This window comes from Zalophus californianus, chromosome 1 (assembly GCF_009762305.2).
Source record: "Zalophus californianus isolate mZalCal1 chromosome 1, mZalCal1.pri.v2, whole genome shotgun sequence".
Lineage (NCBI taxonomy): Eukaryota > Metazoa > Chordata > Mammalia > Carnivora > Otariidae > Zalophus > Zalophus californianus.
Genome location: NC_045595.1, coordinates 145295651 through 145322611, shown reverse-complemented (window position 1 = coordinate 145322611; position 26961 = coordinate 145295651). Strand labels below are relative to the sequence as shown.

Here is a 26961-nt window from a genome sequence, read left to right as displayed (position 1 = left end):
TCTGGTGGGTGCCTCCCCGGACAGACCCCGCGTCCTAAGGAGGGAGGCCGGTAGAGGGAGGCTAGAGCCGGGGCTGCGCATTAGGGGGACCGCGCAGGGGACGGGCGCCCCGGGTAGCGCGGCAGGGCCGGGCGCGGCTCCCGCAGACAGGGCTGTGTGGGAAGCCGGGCTCGGCCTGTTTCCTTGGTAACGGGCCTTTTCCAATCCGGGGCCCCGCGGGGGGGGGGGGGGGGGGGCGGCTGCCAGCCTGTGGGTGGGGGCGTGACTGGGAGGCCGGCCAGCGGCCGCCTCAGGTAGCTGAGGGACAGCTGGTGCCGGGGAGGCAGAGGCAGGCTTCAGGCGGGAGCCCCGCTCACGTCCAACTCGACTCGAGCTGGGGGCCCTTTCCTTTCACGTTCAGCTTTATTCCGGTTTGAAGCAGTCGCAGCAACTTCTCTTCGGTGTCAGAATCGCAGCTCTGAGGAGCTCCGGGGTTTCTCACACCTCCTCTGCCCTCCCACGCGCCGAGGGGAAGAGCCTATTTAGAGAGGTTCCCGAGCAGGTTTCCACCGGCAGGGAGGGCCGCGCCTGCCCGGGGCAGCTTCAGAGGGCGGGCGGGAGGAGGCCGGCCGGGAGGCCCAGCAGGAGCGCCAGCAGCAGCGGGGACAGCCGGGGGGCCGCTGAGGGAGCGGACACAGGCAGTCAGGGCCCCCGAGCGGCCGCCTGCACCGGCGGGCCTGGCGCTCAGGCCGCGGCCCTGCGGGGGGGGGCGCGTCCTGTGCACTCGACTCCCCCAGGCTCCCTCTTTCTGCCCCATTACAATTCATCTTTCCCCGCGTTTCTTTCCATATTCACTCCTCTCACAATGAGCCTCCACGTCTATGTATGCAGCTGCCTCAAGCCTCTCGGGGCCGTTACTTGCAGCATTCGCATCCTTTATCCAGGTCCGTCTGGGTTACACAGCCAGGTCTGCAGCCTTCCCGTTGGGACCACCCTCCCACCCCCCACCTCACCCTGACGGTGTGTAACCACCCAGAGCATCCCTCAGTTCGCTGGAGGATTGGGGGTGCAAGGCTGGGAGGGATGCCGGGGGGGGAGGGGGGAGACGTGGCAGGACCCCTGCTCTTCCTCTGTGAGGGGTGAACCTGCCCGCCCAGCAGGCCCTACCTGCGCCCGAGCACTGCTGAGACAGCATCCCTTCTAGAGCCGCCAGGTAGTCGGGGCCCAGCCAGGCCCGGTACGTGGTTTTCTCCCCGACAGGCACCGCCCTGATCGTGGCATCCTTGAAAAGCAGGTCTTGGCCATGATAGTTGGAGGAGTCGAACATTTTGAAGCCATTCTTATTGTAGTCATCTCCAAACAGGTCCTGAAAGCACCCACCGCCACTCAGCTGCGGCTTGCTATTCGTGGCTTTTATACAGCGAACCAAAGAGCAAGGAATTCCAGGGCCCCCAGGCTGACTTGACATCATAAGCCCAACAACTCATCGAGCTGTCATCAAAGGGGATTTGGAGTAAATAAATAAATAAATAAGTAAATAAAAACCCTGTGATGACAGCTACCACAGTAAGAAGGATCAAAGTGGCCACCAATCTTTTGGGGGGCTCACAGATGCTCAAGGATCCAAGGATCCAAGGATCTGAGGACCCGAGGACAGGTCAGCCTTCTCTCCAGGAAAATGCCGCCTTGCCACAGGGTTCTTCCCCATGTCACTTCTGAGGGGAGAAGGGGAGATGGGAGAGAGGAAGGGAGATGGGGAGGTGGGGGGCGGGGAGGTGGTTGGGAACCGAGGGCCCTGTTGACAGACAGTCTGGGTTCCTTCTAGATGTATATGGAAAGTACAGCCAATGGGATTTGTAGAGGGGCTAGCTGTAGAACGCGAGAGAAAGACAGGAGTTCAAGATGACTCCCGAGGAAATGGGAAGTCTGCAGGTGCCATTCAGAGCAGTAGGGGGTGGTCTGAGGCAAGCAGGGTAGGCCAGCTGCGGGCTTGTTTGGGCCGAGGAGCCTGTTAGAAATCCTAGTTGAGGGCACCTGGGCGGCTCAGTTGGTTAAGCGACTGCCTTTGGCTCAGGTCATGATCCTGGAGTCCCGGGATCGAGTCCCGCATCGGGCTCCCTGCTCAGCAGGGAGTCTGCTTCTCCCTTTGACTCTCCCCCATCTCATGCTCTCTTTCTCTCTCATTCTCTCTCTCAAATAAATAAAATCTTAAAAAAAAAAAGAAATCCTAGTTGAAATGTTGTTCAAGATGGAAGGGTGGGATGAAGGCAGGGCTGATGATGTTCGGAAGCTGTCAACGTACAGATGGCTGTTAATAACATGCGGCTGGGTGATCAGTAGGCGTGTAGGTGCAGGTGAAGAGGGTTTAGAATGGAGCCCTGGGGCAGTCCGTGGATACAAGCCAGGAGAAATGAGGAGGAGAGCCAGGCAGGTGTGGACCCGGGAGCCAAGGGGAGAAGCTCCTCCAGCAGGCGGGAGCTGTGGCCAGTGCTGCTAAAGGGTCAGGGACGCGTGGGCTGAGAAACGGCCACTGGACTGAGCACCACGGGCCACTGTGATCTTGTTCAGGGCCCTGGTGGGAGCCTGTCTAGAGTGGAGAGACCAGAAGGAGAGGAATTGGTGACATGAGTAGAGATGACTATTTGAAGGAGTTTTACTCTAAGAGGGGTGGATTAGGGCTAAAATTGGATATGGAATCAAGAGGGGGCTCATCTGTTTTTTAAAGATGATAGAAACAATAGCAGGTTTCTGTGTTGGTGAGAACGGTCCGGCTGAGAAGGAAACATTAATAATGCAGGACACAGAAGGGATAGTTGGAGGAATGGTCTAAGTGAAAATCTCAGAACGTTCCCCCAGCCTTCCTCCGTTTGCTCCAGGTAGACTGAGGCACCCAGGGCCCTGGCTCGCCTCGTTGCCCACCCCCCAGTGACGAAGCCCCTGCCCTGGCTCACCTGGGCCTTGTCCAGCAGTCCATACACGGTGAAGATGTTGGTGTCCGGCCGGACCATGACGGCGTGGGATGGCATCTGTGCCAGATTGCAGGCTGCGAACTGGGACACCTCGGCCCGGGCCCCATTGGGACACAGCAGCTCATAGTCCTCTGACCTTAGCTCAGCAGCCCAAGGCTCAGAATTATGGCCTAAGGGGAGGGAGCAGAGGGACAGAGGAAGAGAGGCTGCTTTCCTCCTGGGTCCCCAAATCGTTGACCCCGGGTGAGGTGGCCACGACTGGCCAGCTTCCCAACTCCATTCCCCAATCGCTCTGCTAACACTGGTCGGAGCCTCCACGGGTGGGGAGCAGGGAGCACCTAGAACGGAGCAGGCATTTTACAAGCACCTGCTCTAGCCTCAAGACAGTAACACCAAGTGAGTATGATCACCCCCGTTTCACAGGTGGAAAAACTGAGACTCTTAATCACTCCCAGGCAAAGAGCCCCATCTATGTGTTCCAGGTCTTGGGCCTGAGGTGGGGTGGGCTTCTGAAGGTGGTGGGTGACGTCTTCCCCCAATGGTTAAAGTTTTCAAACCGGACAAGGTAGAACAACATCATGTGTTGATCTGTGAGAGGCAGTTTCAAGGGTACAGCTGGGGGGGGGGGGGCCCAGGAATCTGTGTTTTAAACCAGCAACCCACTGAGGCTGAAGCAGGGGGTTGGCCCAAGGGCTTCCTGAGAAACACTGCTCTTGGGAATCACATTAGTTTTGTGTCTTCAGGTATTCACTTAGTATCCACCCTCTTCCCATTTCCAAAAGGGATTCCAGGTGGGCCGCAAGTAGAGATAAAAATAAAGGGAAAGGAGCAGCCCTGGGAGGTGGGGGCCTTACTGCGGGTGAATCTTGAGAGGGCCCCTCCAGCACCGGCCCCTCCCCTAGCCCTATCCCGGAGGGCTGGGGCCAGACAGGGCTCATTCCTCCTCCCCTTTGGAAGACATTATGCCTTTCTGCACTGAGTTTTTGGGAAGAATTTCTGAGTGGAGAAGACTGTGCCTTCAGCATTTGGGGTTTCAAAGCCTGGGTAGAGGCAGGGTATAGAGAAAGAACAAACAATAGGTGTTGGAGGCAAAACGGAAGGAGGGAAGTGAGGCACGCTAAAGGGCCCTGCACCCTGAAAGGACACAGGTGTGGGCTTAGGGGGTCCTGGGGCATAGAGTTTCGGGGCTCTTTTTCCCAGGTAGGGCCCAGGAAGGTGACTGTAGAGAAAAAGCCACCCATGTGATGTGAATGGGGGTGTGCCCTGCCTCGCATGGCTTAGGAGCTGCACAGTGATTTCCCTGCATGAGGCATTGACCCCCTCAGGACCAAAGCCCAGATGCCCACGTGCACTGATGACCCTGCCACTCCCACCGTGCACCTCCGGGCTACATAAATGCCCCAGAAGGAGTCTCTCCCAATTGACTGAGGTGGAGTTTTACCATTTTGGTGGAATGGAGATTTTGGTTTCTAGACCAGTAAAGACTGTCATGTGTCCTATGCACCTGGACCTGTGGCCTGAGGTCTGTTCTTACTGAGAGGACCCTGGAGTCCCGGGGGGTCCCCCAGGGTCAGAGCCTTCTAACCCCTGTCTTTCCCAGCAGCTGCTTCGCCCCAGTCCTAGCAATGCCCAGTGCCTGGACCATGTTGGAGATGGGGAAGAGCTCCCAGAGAATCTGGCCCCGCTCTGGCCCCAGCCCCCCTCACGTACCATTTGTGTTTTCGAAGACAGTTGTGTGCTTGACAAAGGCGACGTCCCCTGCATTCTCAGCCAGGCACCTGCCGCACGGGAGGCCAAGGCCAGTGTTGGCAGGAGGGCCCCAGCCTCTGTGCCAGCCCCAGTCCCCCCCCCTACCCCGCCGGGCCACCGGAGTACCTGAAGGCGCCACTGTAGCCGTAGTACCTCTCCTGGCTATTGCCCACACACTTGTTTCGGCCCCGCTCGTCCCCCACACAGAGCGTGCACAGCGAGGGTGGGTAGTTCTTGGCATTGTTCACGGGCACGCAGCTAGCGCTGAAGAACTCGCTCACAGCTGGGGCGGGCGGGTGGGGCGAGCTGAGTCAAGGGGCCGGCGAGGGAAGAGCAGCAGGGGGAAGAGGGGAGGGCCGCCCCCCCACAGGTCTGCCCACTCTGCCTGGCCGTGCGGCTCAAGGCCACCCATCTGTCCACTGCCCACCCAGCTCAGGCACATCTCCTCCTGTGAGAATTGCAGGGATGAGGGGAGTACAGAGGCTGTCCTGATACAGGAACCCCATGGACAACCTCTGGTTAAGTCGTCACCCAGCCTTCCCTTGGACTCCGTCAGGGATGGGGAGCTCACTACCTCATAAGCTCTTCTGTTCCAGTCAGGGCAACTGCCCAGCTGTGTAGGAGTGGGAGCAGCTGACCCTAACACTCTCTGTGTGCTCGTGGAGGTGGTTAGAAAGAAATGTGGTTTTTTCCTGAGGTACCAGACAGGACAGAGGTGTGTGCACAGTCAGCCCAGGATCTTGCCAGCTTCCTACTGCCTTCCTTTCATCATGACTGTGTGTGATTTAACACGTGGGGAGGGCCCTGGGTATGGCATATGGTGGCCGCTTGGTAAACGTGTCTTCTTCAGCACTTATACAGATGGCTGGCCACTTTCCATAAAGGTCCCCGGATGCCCAGAGGCTGCTGGGATATGGGGACAGCCCCAAGACCGGATGGTGATCCAGCCAGGCCCACAGCCCACGCACACCCCCTGCTCCTCATGCCCACTGGAGCCAGGTCCACTCTGGGTAAGTGGGTTAGGGGCACCCTGGCACCCTCCATAGAACAACCAGACAGACACCCCACAGACTGTTACAAGTATGGCTAAGAATATTTCCCAACCTTCCCAAGAGAATGGGGCACATCAAGGAGGAAGAGGAAATCTGTCTGGGCTGCTCTGTGGGACCCTGCTGGGGGAGGGCTCCCAGACCCTCAGACCCAGCAGGCCCCCCCAAAAGAGTTTGCACGTCTGTGTCCCCGCAGAGGGTGGTACCTGTGAGGACGTCGCAGTCCTTGGGCCGGATGAAGCCCCTCTGCACCAGGGCGCCCACGGGGATGTCCCAGCCCGCGGGGCTGTGGAACCCTGAGTGGCAGGAGCGCTTGCCCCGAAGCTCGTCCAGGGTGAAGGCATAGGAGCTGTTCCGCTTCACGATGGCCACCACAAAGTAGGAGTTGCTATTGTCCTCCGCTGTGGGGAGGGGACGCCAGTGAGGCCCCTCATCTGTGCTTGCCTGGCCTGGCCAGGCAAGGGCCCGGGGCACGTCCCCTTGTGCCCTCAACCCATTCCCTCAGGCGGCTCCTGCCTCAGAGCTGTGGTCCCACCCCGAGCACCTCTCCCCGCTTAGTGTCAGGGCCCCGGCTGCACATCCAGCCGTGGGACCCCTGCTTGTCCCCCCCAAGGCTGAATTCTGTCTCCGCTTTTCAGAGTTCTGTCTCCCCCAACCTACCCCCTATCATTCCTCACCCAAAGGGATTTTTCTTTCCTTACACCCAGGTGGTACTTTTCTCGCTTCCTGGGAGAAAGGTGGGGGCACAGCTAAGGACTGCAGAAGCATTTTTCAAAAGCCCAGAGATTTTTTCACATCCAAGTGGAAGGACCTGAGGTCACCACTTAGGAGGACAGAGCACCAAGGTCCCAGCCCAGGCCACTGGAAGGGGGGTCCCCAGGGCCACCTTCTATGAGCCACTGTGGGTAGGCGGGCAGGGCAGAGGAGGCCCTCTCGTTGACAGGGTGGCAAATACTCAGCCTGTTTTTTGTACGACCTGGCTCAGAAGCATAAAACGGTTTTTATATTTTTAAAGGGTTGTAAACAAAACAAAACTAACATGGAATATGTGGTCTGCAAAGCCTAAAGTGTTTACTCTCTGACCTTTTACAGAAAGTTTGCCCACGCCTGCCAGACTTTTAATGACTCAACGGGAAAACTGAGGCCTGAGGCAGGAGGACTTGCCTGTGACAGACAGCAACCTGCCCCGGTAGAGAGACCGTGATGGGGAGCTTTGGAAAAGGGCCCAGGGGGGAAACTGATACCAAGATGAAACTATCAGCTGCCTCCTAGCAGAGGCCAGGGCTTCAGCCCCCCGCACTCACGGGCATAGTGCTCCCCCGCTGCTGGGACCAGGCCGTATTCCTTTCCTGCCGCGTAGATGTCTTCGCCCTTCAGGGTCACGGCGTCGATTTGCCCAGCCTGAAGGGGGACAGAAAGGGTGACCGGGCAGGGGAGGGGTCGGGACCTGACAGAGGTGCCAGGGTTGGGTCTCTCGGGCTCTCTTCCCTGGGGGCCCCCTGCCGCACACCCCTGTGAGATGTGTGGGCCAGAGAGGGGTTTGGAGGACCAGAGGCAAGAAAGCCGCTGGCACGAATGCTCCATCCGGGGGGTCTGCTGCTCCCGTTGCCAGGCCCTGTTCTGAGCAGACCCATGCACTATCCCTGCCCTCCCCGGGGACTGTGGCCCGCAGAGGCCTGGGCCACCGTGCTGTATCCCCCGCACCTGGCCATGGGCTGGCACACAACACAAGGGCAATAGGTATTTGCTCAATGTGTGTGCGAATGTATGAACGAGCTAGGCCTCAAAAGACAGCAGTTTCGTGGTTAAAGCTCTGCCCCAGGAGGCAGCAGGAGGGGCCCAGGGCCGTCTTCTTTCCACCCTCCTGAAGCGTTCCAGGTCTCCCCTGCTCCACCCCATCTTGTCCATTCTGAAGCCTCTGGACAGGTGCCCCTTGGACCCGAGCAGGGGTTCACTAATAATCAAGACACAGTCGTGTGACAAACCCCAGGGGAAGGGGGTGGGGAGGGGGCAGAGAGGGGACAGCTGCCCCCAGGAAGGTGCCCCGCGCCGTTCAGGCCCAGGGGCATGAAGTTGTGATGCTGGAATAACAGGCAGGGATGTTGACTTTTGAGCCTGGAGCTTCCATCTCTGGGGGGCCTCTCTTCCCCCCCACCCAGACCTCCTAGCCACTGTCGGGGCACGGCAGAACCCAGTCCAGCTGACACCCCGTTCCCTGGGCCCCTGTGGCTGGGAAGGAGATGGGGGTCAGAACTCCACTGGACACCACCCCCGGGAGCCTGAGAATTAAGCATCTCTGAGCCTTTTGCTGGGGTTCTTGAGGAACCCCCAAGTCCGCTCCTCTCCTGCCGGGCAGCCCCTTGGCCCTGTTTGAGTTTAGACAGAGACAAGGCTCTTGCCTGTAGGGAGCTGAACGCTCCCTCCTGCATCTTTCCCTGTTCTGCAGCCCGTGGACCCAGCCACCCCACACAGGACGGCCTGCCCTCTACCTCCAGTCTCCCCTTCCTCCATTCCAGCTGAGTGCCCCCTCCCTCAGCACTACCCGTGGTCGGGGTTGGGCCAGCCTCCTTGGGCCCCTGGGGCGAGGGGCTCCCCCACCCTGAGTTGGGTGACTGTGGGCAGTTGCTTCTCCAGCCTCTCCCAGCTTCAGTTTCCTGACAGTGATCACGCCACCGCAGAGCGCTGCTGTGAAGATTAAGTGAAGGGTCCTCGGGAAGTCTTAGCACCGCGTGCGGCACACGGCGGCATGTGCTTGCGAGGCTGTCCTCCGTCGTGATCCTGGCCTCCTGTTATTCCTGCCCACTCTCCTCCTCTGGGCCTTTAAGTCAGTGTGGTTGCCTGGCTGGGGCAGTGTGGACACTCCTGAGGGGCAGTGGTCTGGCCTGCACTCGGGGATTGCCCCGATAAGGGCTTCTGACCTGAGGCCCCACCTACTCGCTCTTAAAAAAGAGGAGGGAGGGGGTGCCTGGGTGGTGCAGTCTGTTCAGTGTCCCACTCTTGGTTTCGGCTCAGGTCATGATCTCAGGGTGGTGAGCTCGAGCCCCATGTTGGGTTTAGCACAGAGTCTGCTTGAGATTCTCTCCCTCTGCCCCTCCCCCTGCTCGTTTGCTCTCTCTTTCTCTCAGAAATAAATAAGTAAAGTCTTAAAAAAAGAAAACAAAAGGGGTGCCTGGGTGGCTCAGTCGTTAAGTGTCTGCCTTTGGCTCGGGTCATGGGATTGGCTCGGATCCTGGGATCGAGCCCCTCGTTGGGCTCCCTGCTCTGCGGGAAGCCTGCCTCTCCCTCTCCCACTCCTCCTGCTTGTGTTCCCTCTCTCGCTGTGTCTCTCTCTCTCTCTGTCAAATAAATAAATAAAATCTTAAAAAAAAAAAAACACCAAAAACGAAAGAGGAGGGAGGAGTCCAGGAAGCCAGAGGCCGCTGGGACACCGGTGACCAGGGTAGCACCCTTGCCTGCAGGGCCCCGGGGCCACCTCCGAGCTCTGCCTCAGACTCCAGTCAGAGAGGCAAAGCGGGGCAGGGCCCTTAACTGCAGCTGGGGAGCAGCTTAGTGGACGCCAAAGCAACGTAACGGGCCATGACAAGCTTAGAAACAAAGTCTAGGATGGAATCCAATGGACAGTGTCAGGGTACATTGTACTTTGCGAGGGTCAGTACTGTTTTGTTTCATGCCTCTCTACTGGAGGCCACAGGACGAGCAGTGCCCAGCTGGGCTGGTCTCCTGATGTTCCTTCTGCTCTCAGCTCACCCACTCAGCGAGGAAGGGTTCCTGGGTTCCCTGAAAGGAAAGAGCCCACCCCCCACCTCCAGCCTTGTCCCCTGGGGTAGGGTGGCTAGTCCCTGCCGGTCCTTCCTCCTCCCTTTTCTCTGTGAGGTTGTCACAGGAGACTGCCTCCCCAGGTGGTCTCCTTCAGACCAGGTGGCACAGGGGAAGGGCTGGTAAGGAGTGTCCCGGGCGCAGCCCCCACCTGGATCCATTCCATGCAGTGCTGGGGAGACTCGGCCGACACGCACTGGATCTCTGGCTTGAGCCTCTGCCGGCTGAAGGCCACAGCCATGTCTCCACACTTCTGGATCTCCGGAGTGGACAGCACACACCAGCGTAGGTAGTGAGGTAGCCCTGTGTGTGTGTGAGCTTGTGGTCACCACCACACTCACCTGCTCAGGGGCTGGCCCCGAGCATGGCCTGTGGGCTGGGGTCATGGTAGTACCTCAGTAGGAAGAGCCTGGAGTCAGACCCAAGGGAAATTCTGGCTCTTTCCCTCATTAGCTATGAGGAGTAAGTTATTTAACCCTCTCATCCTGTTTCCTCTTACAGAAAGGGGATAACTATGCCTCTTTCACGGGGCTGTGAGGTGGCTTGAGGCAGATCATGGCTGTCGTGTGTCTAACTGGGTGGCAGACCATCTCCCTGGCTGTAGGGGGCAGGAAGCAGGAAGCCCATCTGTAGACTACTGCAATGGTCCAGCCAACAGGCGATGCCTGCGCCAGGGCCTTGGCTGTGGGGTGGGGAGGAGGAGGCACTGAGGAGAGAGCATGCGGGGGGACTTGATGACTTCTGTGTGGAGGGGCAAGGAGACTCTTCCCAAGACAGACCCTGATGGTCTGGGTCCCACCCCTTGGAGCAGATGGGGCATCCAGGGTACAGCAGGCCACGCAACTCTGGAACAGCTTCCTCCCTACATCCCCAGAGGCAGGAAGGTAGAAGTCACTGGTTCTCATGGAGGCCAAGGGGCACAGCTCCTTGGGTGAGTGTCCTTTCCCAGCTGCCTCCCCAGAAAGCACTGCCATGCCTGTGCTCAGGCTGGGCCAGAGCCCGTGGGACGAGAGACAGGTGGACTTACGGTTGGCATCACAGAGGAGACCCTTCATGGCGTGCAGGTACTCGCGGCCCAGCCAGGCCTCGTAGGTCTGTGTGGCGATGGGCACCAGCTCGGAGGTGGAGTCTTTGAAGAGCAGGTTCTTTTGGCCGTAGGCCTCAGAGCTGAACATCTGGAAGCTGCTGCTCTCATGGCTGAAGAGACGCTGTGTGTCAAGGGATGGGAGTGGGGGCTGGTGAGGTGCTGCCGGCAGGGAGGGCAGCACATCCCTTCCTCCCGGGCCAGCCAGCAGCTCCTTCTTCCTGCGCCCCCTGGCCAGGTGCCCACTCTGAGGACCAGGAGAGGCACCGCCTCCCTCCGTCCTCCGTGCTCCCCCAGGGCACTCCGCCTTGTCACACTCACGGCCCAGGTGTGGAATGGGACCCAGGATGCGGGATGGGGCTGGCCGTGGTGGCACGGATGGGGCAAACCTAGCCAGAGCCAGGCTGCCCAGTCAGAAATGTGTTGTTCTTGTGAATAGTGATGTCAGCACGACATTATTCACATTTAATTAATGGTGTACTTTGACGTTTGTTGGCTTTGTCATTCTGTTTATTTGCTCATATACTCTGGTTTTACTTGTAAGAGCCACAGACACAAGCAGCTTTCTCTGAGGGGTGCCTGTGTCCCTGGTCTGCCTCTCTGGCTGGCCCTCCTCGCTTCCTGAGGCCTGGGTCTCCCCTCTCTGGCTGCTAGCTCACACAGTTGGCCCCTCCTTCACACCGAGGTTGGACACCACAGAGACCTCCCCAGCTGTGGTCTGGCCTAGGGGAGGGTCTCTGAGTCCTGCCCCTCTGGACCTGGCTGGCTCAGCCCCATTATGGCTCTAGCCCGAGCCCCTACCCTGGCGAGAGACAGGAAGGTTCGGTACCATCTGGGAAGCCGTACAGGGGTGGGGTCGGGGGGGTGCTGCCCTGAACTCACCTGGCCTTCATTGAGCAGCCGGAACATGAGGCCCCCATCAGTGTCGGCCCGGACCACCACGGCGTGAGCGGGCACGCGGGCCAGGTGGCATCGCCTCCATTCGGTGACATCAGCCCGGCTGCCATCCCGGCATAGCAACTCAAAGTCCTGGGACAGCAGCGCCTGGCCCCAGGAGGGAAGAGTTTTCCCTGGGAAGATGGGAAGCCTGTGGTGAGCCAACTTCTGTCCTGGGAAGGGTATGGGAAGGGCCTCAGGAAGGCCCAGGAAAGGGAGCTGGGCAGAGGCTAGGGTGGAGAAGGCCACAGACTTATGGTGAAAAGAAACTCTTCCAGGAGGTGAAGACCCAGAGCTGGGAATGACAAGGAGCTTGGGGACTGCATTCCACAAGACCAGGTGTCTCAAGAGACTGTCAAATTATTGACTTGCATTTCCGACCTCTCACCAGTTTCTATAAAGCACTTGGCTTGGAGGTATCTGACAATAATACAGCACATATAAACAGGACTGTTCATTAATGTTAAGAAGACTAAAAGAATCAGGGGAGCTCAGGGAGACAGAAATGTACCAGGGGGTCCCTGCTGCCCTTGGGCACTCAATTTGCCTCTGAGCAGTGGGCAGGGGCCACAGTGGGAACACAGCCGGACAGAATGGACCAAGAACAGTAACCCGAGAGGAAAGGGTAGCTCTCCAAAGCTTTGCCCACACATTAATCCAGTATGACTCTATTCATGTTTTGGGATATTTCCTCTAAGTCGTTTTTTCTATTTTCTAAGCATTTCTAACACAGTTAAGGACATACCTGATAGGCAATCTTGTATCCTACTACTTTTTTTTTTATTTAAGATTTTATTTATTTGACAGAGAGAGAGACACAGTGAGAGAGGGAACACAGGCAGGGGGAGTGGGAGAGGGAGAAGCAGGCTTCCCGTGGAGCTGGGAGCCAGATGTGGGGCTCGATCCCAGGACCCTGGGATCATGACCTGAGCTGAAGGCAGACGCCCAACGACTGAGCCACCCAGGCGCCCCATCCTACTACTTTTTTTTAAAGATGTATTTATTTACTTGAGAGAGAGAGAGAGAGAGAGAGAGAGAGAAGGGGGAAGGGCAAAGGGAGAGAGAAAGAATCCCAAGCAGACTCCCGCTGAGCATGGAGCCCAATACAGGGCTCTATCTCACGACCCATGAGATCATATCTGAGCCAAAATCACGAGTCAGACACTCAACTGACTGAGCTACGCAGATGTCCCACTACTTTTTTAAAAAAAAATTCTTTATTTAAGTAATCTCTACACACAATGTGGGGCTTGAACTCATGTCCCCAAGGTCAAGAGTCGCACGCTCCACCGACTGAGCCAGCCAGGAGCCACTCACATCATACTTTTTTTTTTCACTTGTCATTTTAAAGTATTTTCCCCCACCCTTTTGGAAATTTTCCATAAAACTCATTTATAATAGAAAGCCAGATTTATTTGAAAGCGTGAATACTGACACCAGATAGGAATATTAAGAAGACAAATTTTAAAATTGTAACTCAACAGATGGTCTTATATAACAATATTTTTATGACTTTTAAAATTTTCAAATGAGGAGGATAAGCCTCTGCTAGGAAATAGGAGGGGTAAAAATAATTTGTGGGGTCATGAAAACTCTTCACTCCAAAGCTATTTCAAAACAAAACCCCAAAACTGAGAGTCATAGTTTGGAAACCTCCACAAAGGTCACGTTTAATGACTGCATGATCGTTTATAGCACTCTCAATAATCACCCTGTGCCATACTCTCACCTTCCTCCCCAGCTCTCCACTTTTCAGCTACTGCAAAGCCCTTGTGTAGAGCTCTGGGGGATCAGCTGGCCTTCCCTGTGACACAAATGCACCATTTAGGTATTTCAATTGGAGCCTCCTCACTACTTTAGACACTTAATGTCAATTCCCGTTATTGCTCTTACCAAACTTTTGCATGAAGATCGTCTTTAAAAAATTACGTCCTTAGACTTCCTTAGAGTACCATCAACATTTTATTCTATTTAATTAATTAATTTTTTAAAAAAGATTTTTATTTTTTTGTCAGAGAGGGAAAGAAAGAGAGAGAGAACAGAAGCAGGGGGAGGAGCAGAGGGAGAAGCAGGCTCCCGGCTGAGGAAGGAGCCCCATGCGGGACTCAATCCCGGGTCTCTGGGATCATGACCTGAGCTGAAATCAAGAGTTGGACGCTTAACCAACTAAGCCACCCAGGCATCCCTACCATCAACATTTTAAAAGAGCCAATTTTAGGGGCACCTGGGTGGCTCAGTTGGTTAAGCATCCAACTCCTGATTTCAGCTCAGGTCATGATCTCAGGGGTATGGGATCGAGCCCTGTGTTGGGCTCTGCGCTCAGGGGGAGTCTGCTTGAGATTCTTTCTCTCCCTCTCCTTCTGCCTCTCCCCCTCCTCTCCCTCTCTTAAAATAAATAAAACAGCCAATTTTAACCCAATACATCCCTATTCTTTCTCCACCTTTAATGTTTTCCTCTGCTTGATCTTGAGGCCCAAGTGCCGGCTGCCCATTTTTGTAAGATCATCTTGCTCTGGAGATAATCCTATGTGTTTCCTCCTTTTTCAAATCATTTTCTTTTCTCTTTTTCAGATCTGGTTCATATTGTTTGCCTTTCTTGAATGTCAGACCACATGATGGACCTTCTGCTTTTAAAGGTAAAGGTTATGATAAAAAAAAAAGATTATGATAAAAAAAAAGACAATGATCAGACATTATTGAACAGGCAAAACTACAAAGTGATTGGTGAATGCCCAAAGGGGGCATCAAGGAACTTGTGGGGTGAAAGGTCAGTCACATCACTGTCTTGATTGTGATGGCGGTGGTTATACAACTGTGTTTTTGGCAAAACTCACGGAACTGTACTTCAAAAAGAGTGCATTTTGCTGCATGTAAATTATACCTCAGTTTAAAGAAATAAACGATCCTTACGCAAATCCAAATTAGGGGATGTTCTATAAAATAACTGGCCTGACTCTTCAAACATGCCAATGCCACAAAAACAAGGAAAGATTGAGAAACTGCTCAGAAGTTAGGGGAAACTAAAGAGACCTAACAACTAAATACCAGGTGTGATCACAGATTAGGTCCTGAGCCTGGCAAAAATTGCTACAAAGGATAGAATTGGGACAATTAGTGAATCTGGAATATGTGCTGTAGATTAGATAATAGTATTGTGTCAGTGTTACAATTCCTGAATTTGTTAACTGTACTGTGGCTAGGTCCACATCTCCTTGTTTTTAGGAGATACACACTAAAATATTAAAGGGTGTGATGCAGGCAAATGTGCGCTCAAAGAAAGAATATGTACAAATATAGAAAGAATAATGAATCCAATGTGGCAAATGCTAAAAGTCGGAATCTGGGTTAAAAAAATAAATGGGGGCGGGGCGCCTGGGTGGCTCAGTCGGTTAAGCATCTGACTCTTGATTTCCGTTCAGGTCATGATCTCAGGGTCGAGAGACGGCAGAGCCTTGGGTTGAGCTCCAGGCTCAGCAGGGAGTCTGCTTGGGATTCTCTCTGCCCCTCCCCTCAACTCTCTCTTCAAAATAAATACATAAATCTTTGGAAAAAAAAAGGGGGGAGTTCTTTGAATTATTCTTGCAACTTTTCTGAAGCTCAGTTATTGCAAAATAAAAATAAAGGTAAATGACAATGATATAATGGATCTACACATAACACTAACCCAATTTACTAAGACCTCCTTCAGGGATCAGGAACGGCTTCTCCAGAGAACAGGAGAAGGAGGGGTAGATGAGCGTTCATGCAGAGACTTGCAAATGTTCTGCACAATCAGAACCCAATCTTGAAGTGGAAGCCAATGCCAGACACAAGCCAGAGTAGGGCAGATGTGTCCCCCAGCCCCCCTCGCCCCACAGAGCAGTTTGAACTCCTGTCAGAAGACCCATCCTTTCAGGCACAGTTACAGGGCCCGAGAGCCTGCTCCTGGGGGCCGGCTGCTCCCACTCACCGTCCGTGTTCTCCAGCACGGTGCTGTGCTTCACGAAGGCCACATCCCCTGCCCCTTCCGCCAGGCACCTGCGGGGGAGAAACCAGTAAGCCTGGGCGGGGCCGAGCTCCTCTGCCCTCTGGAGGTCTGTTCTGGATTGTAGGGGTCCGTCCTGGTGGGGCCGTCCCAGGGTCCAGCTCCCTGGCTTGTTTCCTGTGCGGCTTCGCCAAGTTGTGCAGCCCTCCTGGGCTCTGTCACCTGTCCAGTGGGGATGAGAAAGCTCTCATGGCGAGAGACCCTTTCTGGTCAGTCCAAGTCCTGTACAGCCGAGCTGGGGGCCTAAGGGAGCAGGTGCTCGCAGGGCAATGCTCAGGGTGTTTTGAGGATGCGTCTGCCCCGAAGCAGGGGATCAGACAAGACTTTCTCATGTCACACCAAACACCCCTGAGTGGAAGGGACCAGGGCTTCCACGGATCTTTTATAGGTCACTGCCCCGTGAGGGCGGCAGGCCAGGGCCTACTGGGCAAAGGGCTGCCTGGGTCCCCCCAGGCAGCAGAGAAGCAAGGCCTGGACTGGGGGAACACCACAAGAGTGGGGTGGGCCAAAGTGTCCGGTTTGGAGGACTGAGGACTGTTTCCTGTCTGTGCCCCAAACTGTATTTACCCGGGTCCCACCCGGCTGTTTTTGCCATTTTCTTCTCTCTAAGCCCTCATCTCTCTAAATACACTAAACATGTTGACTTTGTGAGCAAACCCAGTCTGGCATATTCCAGTTGGACGTTTTTAAATTAACCTGGTACCTGAACTATATAAAGGGCACTTTGACGAGATGCAGCCAACACGCCACTCCCCTAGGCCCTCTCCGGGCCCTGCAGTTTCCCACCCATGCTGTGGCCGCAAGGTCCCCCTGACTCCGCTACCCCCACCCCGCCCTCTCACCGGAAGGCCCCGCTGTAGTCGTAGTATCTCTCCAGGGGGCTCTTGTCACACACGCCCTCCCCAGCAGCGTCGCCCCTGCACAGGCGACAGAGGGACTCCGAGTAGCCCGTCTCTCCTGCCCCGGGGACGCAGCTGCCCCCAAAATAGTCGCTGACAGCTGCAGGAAGGAGGAGGGAGAGGGCGGTCAGTCAGCCACACACCAGTCCCCCAGGCAGGGCTCACCCACCTCAGGCTGCAGTAGGGCCGGCCCCCCCCCCGCCCCCGAGGGAAGCGCTGGACCCTCCAAGCTTCAGTCTGAGCAAAACGGGGGAACTGGCCCAGGTCAGTGATTCCCAAACTGGGGCTGCAAAAGCAGCCTGGGGTGTTGGGAGTGACGTTGTTATTTTAAAATGGCTCAAGGGAAGAAAACATTTATCCCCAAACGGCCGCATAGGACAACGATCAAATACATACTGTTCTCATCGTGGGTTTCGCTTCGAATCAGTTATATGTAATCAATGAAAGTGGGGAAGGAAAGAAATTACGTAACGCCTATAATTTCGTAGACAACACTTTTCAAAACACGGGGAGGGCAGGGGGAACGGGGAGGAAGGCCTTATTGGTAAAGTGGTCAGGATCTGCATGGTTCTGGGGCCCCTGCAAGCACCGTGGCCCAGCGTCTACCCTGTTGGCAAATATTTATCCTGTGCTAAGGTCACCTTAGTGCCACGTAGGGTGAGCAGGATGCTGGCGCATCAGCCAGCTAGACCGAGCTCTTCCAGAGTGGGCTGCCTTTCCTGGTCTTCTTTTTGCATCCTCCCAGGGGAGTAGAAATTTAATAAATGTGCCGACGAACAGTTAGACCACCCCTATCTGGCCACCATCTGAGACGACCTTGCTTCCGAGCTCCTGGGGGTCGTGCTGGTTTACGTGGTAGCTGTGGTTGTAGGGGGCGGTGTGTGAATGTGTATGCGTGCATGTGTGTGCACATAGAGGTTTGTATGTATGCGTGTGCACGTGTCCACACGCAACAGCAAGGTGCCCCGGAGAGGTATGGAAGTTGAGCTCGTAACAACAGCCCTGTGCACTGAGGATAGACCCTGTGTCAGGCACTGTGTGGAGATGTCCTGTGAACTCTCTCCGCCCTTCCAACACCACAGCCTTGTACTCTTCCTCGTCCTATTTTGCAGATGGGGAACTAAAGTTCAATGAGGCAGAGCCGCGTACTTGGAGGCAGACATGCTGAGCCAGGGCTGAAACGCACAGCCCTCTGACAGTGAAGACCAGGCTTTCAAAGACCACTGTGCTCTCCCGCAGGCTCTCCCACCAGCCCCCAGCCCCAGAAATACCGGTCTCCTGGGGGACACACCGGGAGGCAGCACACTCACTGACAAACTGTTGGGGCTGTGTGTGTGATCCCCAGAGGGCAGTTTACGAATGTGGCTGTTGTAGGTCAGGGGCCGCATCACGGTGGACAGACTGTCAGAGCGGGGTGGCCAGGAAGAGAAGCCCAAAGCATGAGAAGCAGGATTTGTGCCCTGGCCACCAGAATGAGGGCTGGGGGCTCCAGCCAGGCGCGCAGGGCTTCACCTCACTCTCCCGGCGTGTTTTATTCTCAACAACCCCTTTCGGATCACTCTCAACTCCCTTCCACGGGAGAACATTCTATTTGCAGCACAGCCCTCTTTTCACTATAAATCAATCAACCGGGGAGCCGTAGGTCTCCACCCACTTGTGAGCTTTCTGGGTGCAAGCCAGCAGCTTGTTCGGGGTCCTGAAAAAATAGTTTCTCAGCCATCCAGCTGAGGACACGTTTCTGGAAATAGGGACCTGCATAGGTCTACAGCAGGTGAGAGCCGCTCCCTGGGCATCACCGCCTCCCAACCGTGGGTGGGCCTTGTGCTTGGCTATGTCCTGGGGGACCGGGAGGAGTGAGTGAGGGTCATGTGTCAAGTGCCCCAGGAGGGCCGCTCCACCAGAACTTAAATGGTAGCAGCACCAGGCCGGCCGGCACTAAGGAGGAAGGGGTGATACCACCATCCAGGGGTCGGGGAGGCCCTGGAGGAGGCGCGATGGTGCTGCTTTTTAATTATAGGAGGCTCAAGGTGAGCCCGAGGGAGGTTACCCGTCGGGGGAAGTCAGGGCAGTGGCAAGGAAGAAGGCCCAGCGCCCCTGCCGGAGAAGCCCCTGCCGGGCCCGAAGCCCTTACCCTTGAGCACGTCACAGCCCATCACGGACAGACGGCCGCTCTCCACCAGGTAGCCCACTGGTACGTTCCAGCCCACTGTCCTGTTGATGCCCGTGTGACAGGACTTCACACCTTTCAGGGTGTTGATGGTCACGTGGGAGCCCCTCTTGACCACGGCGACAGCATAATAGGAGGTACCGACCTCTAGGAGGAGCGACAGGAGAGGAGTGAGGGTGGCAGGGGAGAAGCCATGAGAGAGGCAGAACCCTGCCTGGGAAGGCCGTGGGAGACGGGGAGGTGTGTGCGCACGGGCACCTGGGCACGCAGGCACACGTATACATGTGTGCACGGGTTTCCTAGTTGCCGAGAGCAAGTGGGTACAACGCACACGTCTTAGCAGGAGACGCCGGCCTCCTCCAGTCTCACATAGTAGGTATCATCCTGAGAGGCTCATTTCTCCCTTCTCCTTCCCACGTCAGCTGACACTTAGCTGAATCTACATTTGTGCATGTCAGGGGGGCTCTGCAGCTACACTGAAAGCAGAAATAGCCTGCAAGTCTTGTGTTCTCCAAAATCCAGGCCCTCTGGGGGAACGTAGAGGGATTGAGGGGATGGTTTCGTGGTTACGGGGAGAAGAGTGGTGGGGGGAGTGGGTGCAGCAAGCAGGATCTTCACCCAGATTAGGTGCTGAGAAGGTAGGAAGGAGGGATGGAGGGAGGAGAGGGGGAGGGGGAGAGAGAGGGAGGGGAGGAGAGAGAGAGAGAGAGAATATATGAAACTAGCAATGTCCCAAATCACTCAAAAACATGAATGGGATGTATGTGGGTGGGCAGCCTTGCAAAAGATTCCCCTGGGCCAAATGTGGCCCACGGGGGCCATTAAGACAAGACAGGGATGACTCATCTATGGGGTCTGATGATGAGAGGGTATCACAACCCCCTACCCACCCCCACATTCACCCCCTCACCCCCGACTGCCCTGTAGTGGTGGGATGCCCACGGTCAGAATGACGTTGAGTTCTAGAAAACAAAGCCAGTGTCATTTCTTGCACAGCTGAGCTAGCCCCTGCCAACCTAAGCAGCCTGGCCTGGTCCCACCCTCTGATTTACCCACCGTGCCCTTTCTTTCTGGTTCCTTAAACATCCCAAATTCCGTCCCACCTGGGATGCTTGTCAGGGTTCAGCTTAGAGGTCACCTCAGAGAAGCCTTCCAGTCTGCTCTATTTCTACGTCCCCCCACATTCCTTCTTTTCTTCCTGCGGCCTTTCCTTCCTCCACGGCACCTACCACATTGGTAGCTACATTTCTTCGTGTTTATTTGTTCACTCTCTGACTCCTGCTCTCCGAGGGCAGAAACTGGCTCTCTTTTGCTTATGACTCTGTGCTCATGACCGGCATGCAGCAGGTGCTCAATCAGTGTGCTGAATTCAAGAGGGCCAGTGAGGTGGGGCAGTTTCTGGCCTTGGCGTGGGAAGGCCGGCTGGGTTGCAGGGTTAGGCTCTGTCCTGCGTCATCGGACGGTCATCAGTTCACCAAGAAGCCGAGTGAGGCCCTGTGCTGGGTACCAGGTCCCTGGGGCTTTCCAGGGATGAGGACCAGGCCCCCCTCAAGGGACTCACTGTGGTGAGGACAGACGGCAAGACAGAAGGGGACAGGATCTTGACAGCGTGAGTCAGAGCTCCAGGAAAGCAGGAGAGAGAAGCCCTTTCAGGGGCGGGAGGGGTCGGGGGAGCTCTTGGGGGTGACAGCTGAGCTGGGCTGTGACGGGGGCTAGCCCTCTGGACAAGCAGAGGTGGAGGGGGAGCTCCCAAGGGCCGGCTGGTGTGTGGTGCAGGGACTGGGGCAAAGGGACTCACATTTTTGCTGACTCCTCTAATCTGTGTGACAGGACGGGGCTCACTCTCCCCATTCTACAGTCAGGGAAGGAAGGTTGTTCAAGGTCACAGAGGATCACAGGAAGGGGTAGAACTGGGATGTGTTCTGGCTTTGTTGGGCTCTGCAGGTCCTAGTCAACCCCTCTGGCCCGGCCCTATTCCTCCTCCATGCTGCTTCGGACAGAGGGCCACTGACCTTATGCCCAACTCTATGGCAGACATGGGGCAGCCCCTCAGTAAGAGCTTGTGGGCAAGTTACAGGGGTGATGGGTTCTCCACAAGGAAGAACAGACTCCGGTCAGCCCTCTGTGTCTCTGGCACCCCTGCTCTGAGGGGGCTGTCAAGAGAGACTTAGGCGCGGGCATCTCTGTAGGTTTGTCTGGCCTGGACCCCAGGACTGTTCTGGGGACAGGGCTCCTGACCAACTTGAGGGCTGTAGGGTTGGGCCAGGCCCAGCGAGGACGCGCCGCAGAGTGACATCCTCTTGTTCTCCCGCCCTACAACCCACTCAGCCCTCTGACCTTGATCATACACTTCGCCCACCACGGGCTTCAGGCCGTGCTCCTTCCCCGCCTCATAAATGGCTCCTCCATCCAGGGTGATGGCATCAGCCTCCCGGGCCTGCTGGGAACATGTGGGTCGGCGCAGCCCGGCCACTTCGACCCATTCAGCCAGGAGCTCAGGGGCATCCATTAGCCTGCCTAGGGCCCCTTGAAAAGCCACGGAGGTCCATACTGGTCCTCTTTGTCTGGCCCTGGAACCCTGCCCTGGCTCGGCCTTGCACCACCAGGGCCTAGAGGGCTTACGCTTTACCAGGTCCTAGGTGACTGCTCTCCTAGGCCAAGGGCTTGCCTTGTTTTTCTAATTATGTTATCTAAAAATGATTTTCTAGGGCTTCTAATGGCTTTCCATAGTAAAAAAAAAAAAAAAAAAAAAAATCACACCGTACAAAAAGGGACGTAGTAAAAAGGGAATCTCCCTCATTTCCCTATTTCTCAGGGCCCTGACTCCACTGTTAACCTGTTTCTCAGGTTTCCTAGGAGGCAGACTGAGTCCCATAAATGCCCTCTTCATTTTTTCCCTTTTTATTTTCAAACACAAATGGCCTATGGTGCCAATTTTATTTTCGAGCACAGTGTCCTGAGGTGCATGATAAAATTCTAGTTCAATATAATTGCTTTCCTCGCCGTGGAGCCTGACCTAAGCCCGCAGCCCATGTGGGACTTGGCTTAGGTCTGGGGAGAAATCAAGGGCCAAGCTGAGATGCAAACCCAGGTCCCCTGGTGCTTCCGTCCACACACTGTCTTGCCACTGAAGTCCTAGCTCTGGGGAGCATCAGGGCGAGTTGAGCAGCCCTGCTGTCCGCAGTTGCCCACCCAGGCCGGCCCGCCCCTTTTCCTCCTTCCTGAGAAACTGCACAAGCTGCATTCTGGAAAACCACCACGGAGGGCTCTGCTGTCCGGGCTCCCTTGGGTGGGGTGGAGCGCGTCCCTACTCTAGCAGGGGCCCTGGAGAAGGAAACTCTGCCTCTTCGACGCCTTTCCCCACTGGGGCCCATCTGAGCTGGGGCCCTCCCTGCGGCCTCCCTGGCCTGGGCCCTGGCAGGAAGCAAGCTGGCCCCTGTTGCCTGGGAAACTCAGGAGAGCCTCGGCCTGGCCCTGGCAGGGAAAGTCAGCGCCTTTCTCTGTGAATGACACTGTTGTGCAGCCCCTCCTGAGTCAGAGCCCTCCTGTCTGGCAGGCAGCAGTGGCAGAGTGAGGGCGGGGGGGCGGGGGGGGGACTCACCGCGATGAGCTGGATGCAGTGGTCAGTGGAGGTGCCCTGGATACACAGGACGGACGGCTGGATACCGGCTTCCTGGAAGGCTCTGCTCATGTCACTGCATTTCTGCTGCTCCGGGTCTGAGGTGGTGCACCACCGCACCTCCATCCTGCTGAGCGCTGGGGGCGGGGACAGTGAGGCCCAGCGCCCCTAGCCTCCCAGCCCCCACCCCCCCCAGGGTTGTGTGACCCCCAACAACATGCACAGTCAGTCCTGTGCCACAGCCCTGCCCGCCCACTGGGAGGGACTGAGGCAAAGAGAGGGGTCACAGACTGGAAAGGGGCTGGGCTCACTGGCAAAGCTGTGTGTGGGACCATGCATATCCCTGTACTTGGGGCAGATGGGGCAGCTCAGAGCCTGGCACTTTACAGAGGCCAAGGTTGCGGGGGGCATCTCCTAGGGTAGCGCTCAGCTAGCCCCAACCTTGCTCACTGGCCTGGAGAGCAGCCTGCCAGGTGGAAAGAGCGCTGGCTGGGGAGTCCCGTCTGGTTCCGGGACTAGGCCTGTTCCTGCCCCTGTTTGGGCCTCTGTGTCCTCCAGCCAGAGGGTGATAGGTTCTCTCACTCAGGGTCCCTGAGCCCTCCTCATGAACTGGGAAGTGGTCGTGGCTGCCCTTGAGGAGCCTTGCACCCCCTTGGAGTGTCTGTGATTACGCCCACTGCAAACCCACCCACGCTTGCCAAGGGGAAGCTCAGGAATCAGCAGGTTGAGTTCAAGTTTCTGCTCTTGGAGAAGGAGCTGGTGACTTCAGGCAACTTATTTGACCTCTCTGAGCTTGCTTTGTCATCTGAGAGCACAGATGAGAAAATCCACCTTCTGTGCTGAAGTAAACCTATGTAAAGAGCCAGGATGCACGGGGCCTCGGTGGCCTTTTGCTTAGGCACCTCCTCCTGGTGGGGACCCTTCTGGGTCCCGGCACCTGACCAGGTCAGAGTCCTGGAGAGCTCCCAGCCTGGGGGCCCAGCAGAGGTGGTGCCAGATTTCCTTGTGGTTGATGCCTTTGCAGACCCGAAGTTCCTCCATCCCCCACTCCTGCGGCCCAGCTTTGGGTCCAGTTCCCAGCCCCCAGCGACCAGGGCATCCTCCTGTGGCAGCCTGTCCTTCCCATCCCCACGCCAAGGGTCAAGACCGCAGGTTCCTCCACAGCCTTCCTTTTGCCACCCAACTCCCGGCAGCACCCTGGAATATGAAACTGTCGCCCCCTCTCCAGAGCCCCAGGCCTGCACCTTGGTAGGCCCAGCAAGTGCAGAGCTGGGGCCGGGGTGGCGGGTCCGGTGTATTAGTGAGGTCAGAGCGGCGAGGCCACCCTTGTCTGCGGGACCCTGCCCGCAGCTCCCCCGGGCCCCGCCTCACCCCTCAGTGCGCTGGGACCCGGCTCCCTTGGGAGCGGCGGTGAAGACACGGGGAGACAGGGCAGCACCCCTTCCTCCTCCTTTGCAGGGCGCCCTGGGGCTGGCTCCCGGTCGCATCTCCATCTCGCGCCCCTCCCTTCCAGTCCCTTAGAATCTTCTCCCGCGGGGGCTCGGGAGAAGCAGGGGCGCTCTGGCTCCCAAACCCTCCTGGAGCTTCCGCGCCTATCAAGAGCGTTCACCCTCCCAGCTCTCTTCCTGCCCCTCTAAGGCTCTGCCCTCCACGCCTCCGACTGCTCCTCTCCTTGGCCGGTCAGAAGGCCAGCTTTTCCAAGGCCCAGCTCAATGCCGTTTCCTCCAAGAAGGCCTCCAGACGTCCCAGTCAGCTGGGGTCAGTGTTCCCTCCGTCGCATCCAGCCGCGCTTGGCGCCTTTCCAGGCCTCCCCCCTTTCCGGGGAGATACGGATTCAGGACACACTTCCCAGCAGCCTGGGACCCTGGTCGGGGGCTAAGACAACCGCAGGCCGCCCGCCCCAGCTCCTGCTCCCGAGGCCGGGCGGCCGGGCCTCACCTGTGCGCAGAGCGAGGAAGAGCCACAGAGCCACGCTCGGGCCCCGCATGGCGCTGTCTAGAGCTAGCGGGGGCCGGGCTGGGTCCGCCTGGGTCAGCAGCAGCCAGGGCCTCCCCCTTCCTTCCTCCCCGGCACTGGCCTGCAGCTCCTTAAGTGCGCCCGGGGCGTGCCTCGGCGGCGTCCACGCCCCTGGGGCCCAGCCGCCCAGCTCGGGCAGGACACCTGGGCTGACCACCAAGGTCTTGGCCCTCTCTCTGGCGCCCCCTGCTGGAACCTCGGCCGCCGCCGGCTCTCAGGGTCCCAGGTGCTCCTAGCCTCTGGGCACACCCACTTACCTGTCCCTGAATGTCAGGTACCTGTTGTCTGGGGTCTGATTACCCCAGCTCACAGGCTGTTCTAGGGCTCTCTCCCCTCAACTATCGGTCCTCCCCTTGTTCTAGAAAGATCCTAAATATGTGCTGTTGAAGAGGGAAAAGCTCAGATTCGGAAGGAAGACGTCAGAATCCTGGAGTCTGAACTGCAAGGAGGCTGAAAGGCCCGCAAATTCATTCATCAGCCTCTCTGCAAATACACCTGCACAAAGTAGTTGTAGTCCCGGCTGCGGAGGGGCTGGGAGGGTGGGAGTGGGGGTGCCTCTCCTTGGGCCTACGCTGGGGAAGTGACTTCACCCTATGTTCACACATTTAGTCAGTGACAGAGCTGGAACTAGAACTGAGACCCCTGGCAGCTTGGCTCATTCCATCATGTTTTGAAAGATGGGAAGAAAACCAAAAAGGGGGAGGAGGAAGAAGCAGAAAAGGACAGAGAGGGACATGAAAGGAGAGACAGAATGAAGAACGTGAGGGAGAAAAGGCTGGGTTGTCTATTTTTCTAGGCCTTGGGATCTCCGAGTGTGTCCCCGGACCTCACAGCACGGGCACCCCCGGGGATGTGTTAGATATGCACATTCTCAGGCCCACCTCTGACCCGCTAAATCAAAGCTCTGGGGGTAGGGCCAGCAACGTATGCTTCTGCTTCTGGTGCACAGCGCAGTCTGGGAAACACCCGTCTAGGCAGACCAGAAGTGCAGCTTGTGTGCTGGGGGTGTCGGGAGTGGACTGCTGAAATTCTGACTTCTCTGCTTCCCTTTGTGCCCTTATTTTTTGTCCTTGCCCTCTCACGAGTACCCGGGAATGAGAGCCTCCCTGTCTTGGGTAGAGGACACATGTAATGAAAACACTGAGTGCGAGAAAAGGTGTCCCTGCGTCTGACTCTGTCAGTACTCAAGCCTGCTCTGCTCCGTGGGGAAGGGAGCCCTGGCTCCTCGGAACAGGCCAGGACTTATCAGTCCTGGTGCTTATCACACCCTGAGATGATCCGTGGCAATTCCACGGGCTGGACTTCAGGAGACCCGAGCTCTATTCTTTCGTTATCACTGGCCCACTGTGTGGCCTTGGGCAGGTTCGTTCTCCTTTCTCTGGGTTTCAGTTTATCCATATGTAAAAGGTAGGTCACGATGGCTCTGAAGTCTGCTCTGCAGAATCAGAGGGGGCATGTGTGGAAGCTGTTTTTCCGTTCTGAGCTGGATCCATCAGGAGGGGGCACCTCTTTCTGATTCACACAAACAGACTAGCAGGTGGCCCTGGCAGAGGGGCTATGGCCTGTCCTAAGAGGATGAAATAAATAGAAGCATCCTTAGTAAGTCTCACCCTCCTGATCATGAGGATGAAAAGGCTCATTTTTGTCATACTCCAGGAGCAACCAGAAGGTACTGGCAAGATTTGTGTTCATGAAGTTATTTCTCTAGCAAAACTCCAGGTGACACTGATAAGGTGTCAGCTACAACCTAAAAGCTTGGGTGAGCAATTTCACAATTGAGGTCCTTTCCCTATCTCTGGGGAGTCATTCCTCTACCGTGACTCATCGGTGAACTTGCTGTCTCTGGGCTCCACAGGCTTCTATGTCTGACTCATTTGCTTGGCCTTAACATGGACATAGCTTTGGCCATAGCCATTACATACACAGATATCTATATGTAATGCGGAAATCTTGAGTTGGCTTGAGCCTGGATCCTGCCATTTCTGAGGTATGGACATCCCTGGGTGTATCAGAGGCAATGAGAGAATGACCAGTAATTTAACCTAGAAACAGTCGTATAGAGGAGCAGAAGCACTGAGGATAGTTTGGTCCCTATTCTGGACTCATACTGAGGAGAGGAAGAGTGCCTTTGAGCTTCCTTCTAGAAACAAGAACTAATTTCACTAAGACTTCTATAAGATGTTGGGACCTAAACACTGTTCTGGGACCATTCCCTCCCACCCGACTCTATTCCATTATATGAAATACAAAGAGCTCTTCTCCACTCTGCCAAAGACACAGTTTTGGCTCCCCAGGATTCAGGGTGCCCCCCCCACAACATGGAGCTTGCTTGCCAGGGAACTGAGGAACAGTAGCAGATGCTATGGGATGGAACACATTAAAGATAGTCTCTGGGGACTCAGAAAGAAGAGGGGGCCTTTGATGCAGGGGGTGGAGAACCTGTGTTGACAGCTGTGGGCTAATGAGTCAGCAAAATATGGATGCACAATTCTTTTAGCCAAAATCTTAGAAAATTCATATTTTTTCATCTCAACAAACCGTGGTTTATATTTTTCTATTTTTATGAGCTGTGATGTTTTTGACTACTTAAGAACAAGCCCAAATAATTTTTATTTGGGGAACACTTGGAGGGACTGGTGTGCACAGAGAATATC

General features: G+C 56.2%; 1 protein-coding gene and 1 long non-coding RNA gene across 2 annotated transcripts; one reads left to right on the top strand and one right to left on the bottom strand.

Moving 5' to 3' along the window:
* On the bottom strand, window positions 1-24355 carry MELTF (melanotransferrin). Its single transcript, XM_027585041.2, has 16 exons — window positions 24230-24355; window positions 22274-22428; window positions 21010-21109; window positions 18637-18819; window positions 16449-16605; window positions 15532-15599; window positions 11529-11716; window positions 10590-10770; window positions 9714-9865; window positions 7051-7147; window positions 5953-6147; window positions 4824-4980; window positions 4659-4726; window positions 2931-3118; window positions 1147-1345; window positions 1-659 (listed from the first exon to the last, which is right to left on the bottom strand). The coding sequence occupies exons 1-16, from the start codon at window positions 24276-24278 to the stop codon at window positions 583-585; spliced, it is 2214 nt and encodes a 737-aa protein (XP_027440842.1). The 5' UTR covers window positions 24279-24355; the 3' UTR covers window positions 1-582.
* On the top strand, window positions 1535-15097 carry LOC113916180. Its single transcript, XR_003517862.1, has 3 exons — window positions 1535-1636; window positions 14154-14218; window positions 15002-15097. It is a non-coding gene; the product is annotated as an uncharacterized LOC113916180 (long non-coding RNA).
* Window positions 24356-26961: the final 2606 nt, after the last annotated feature.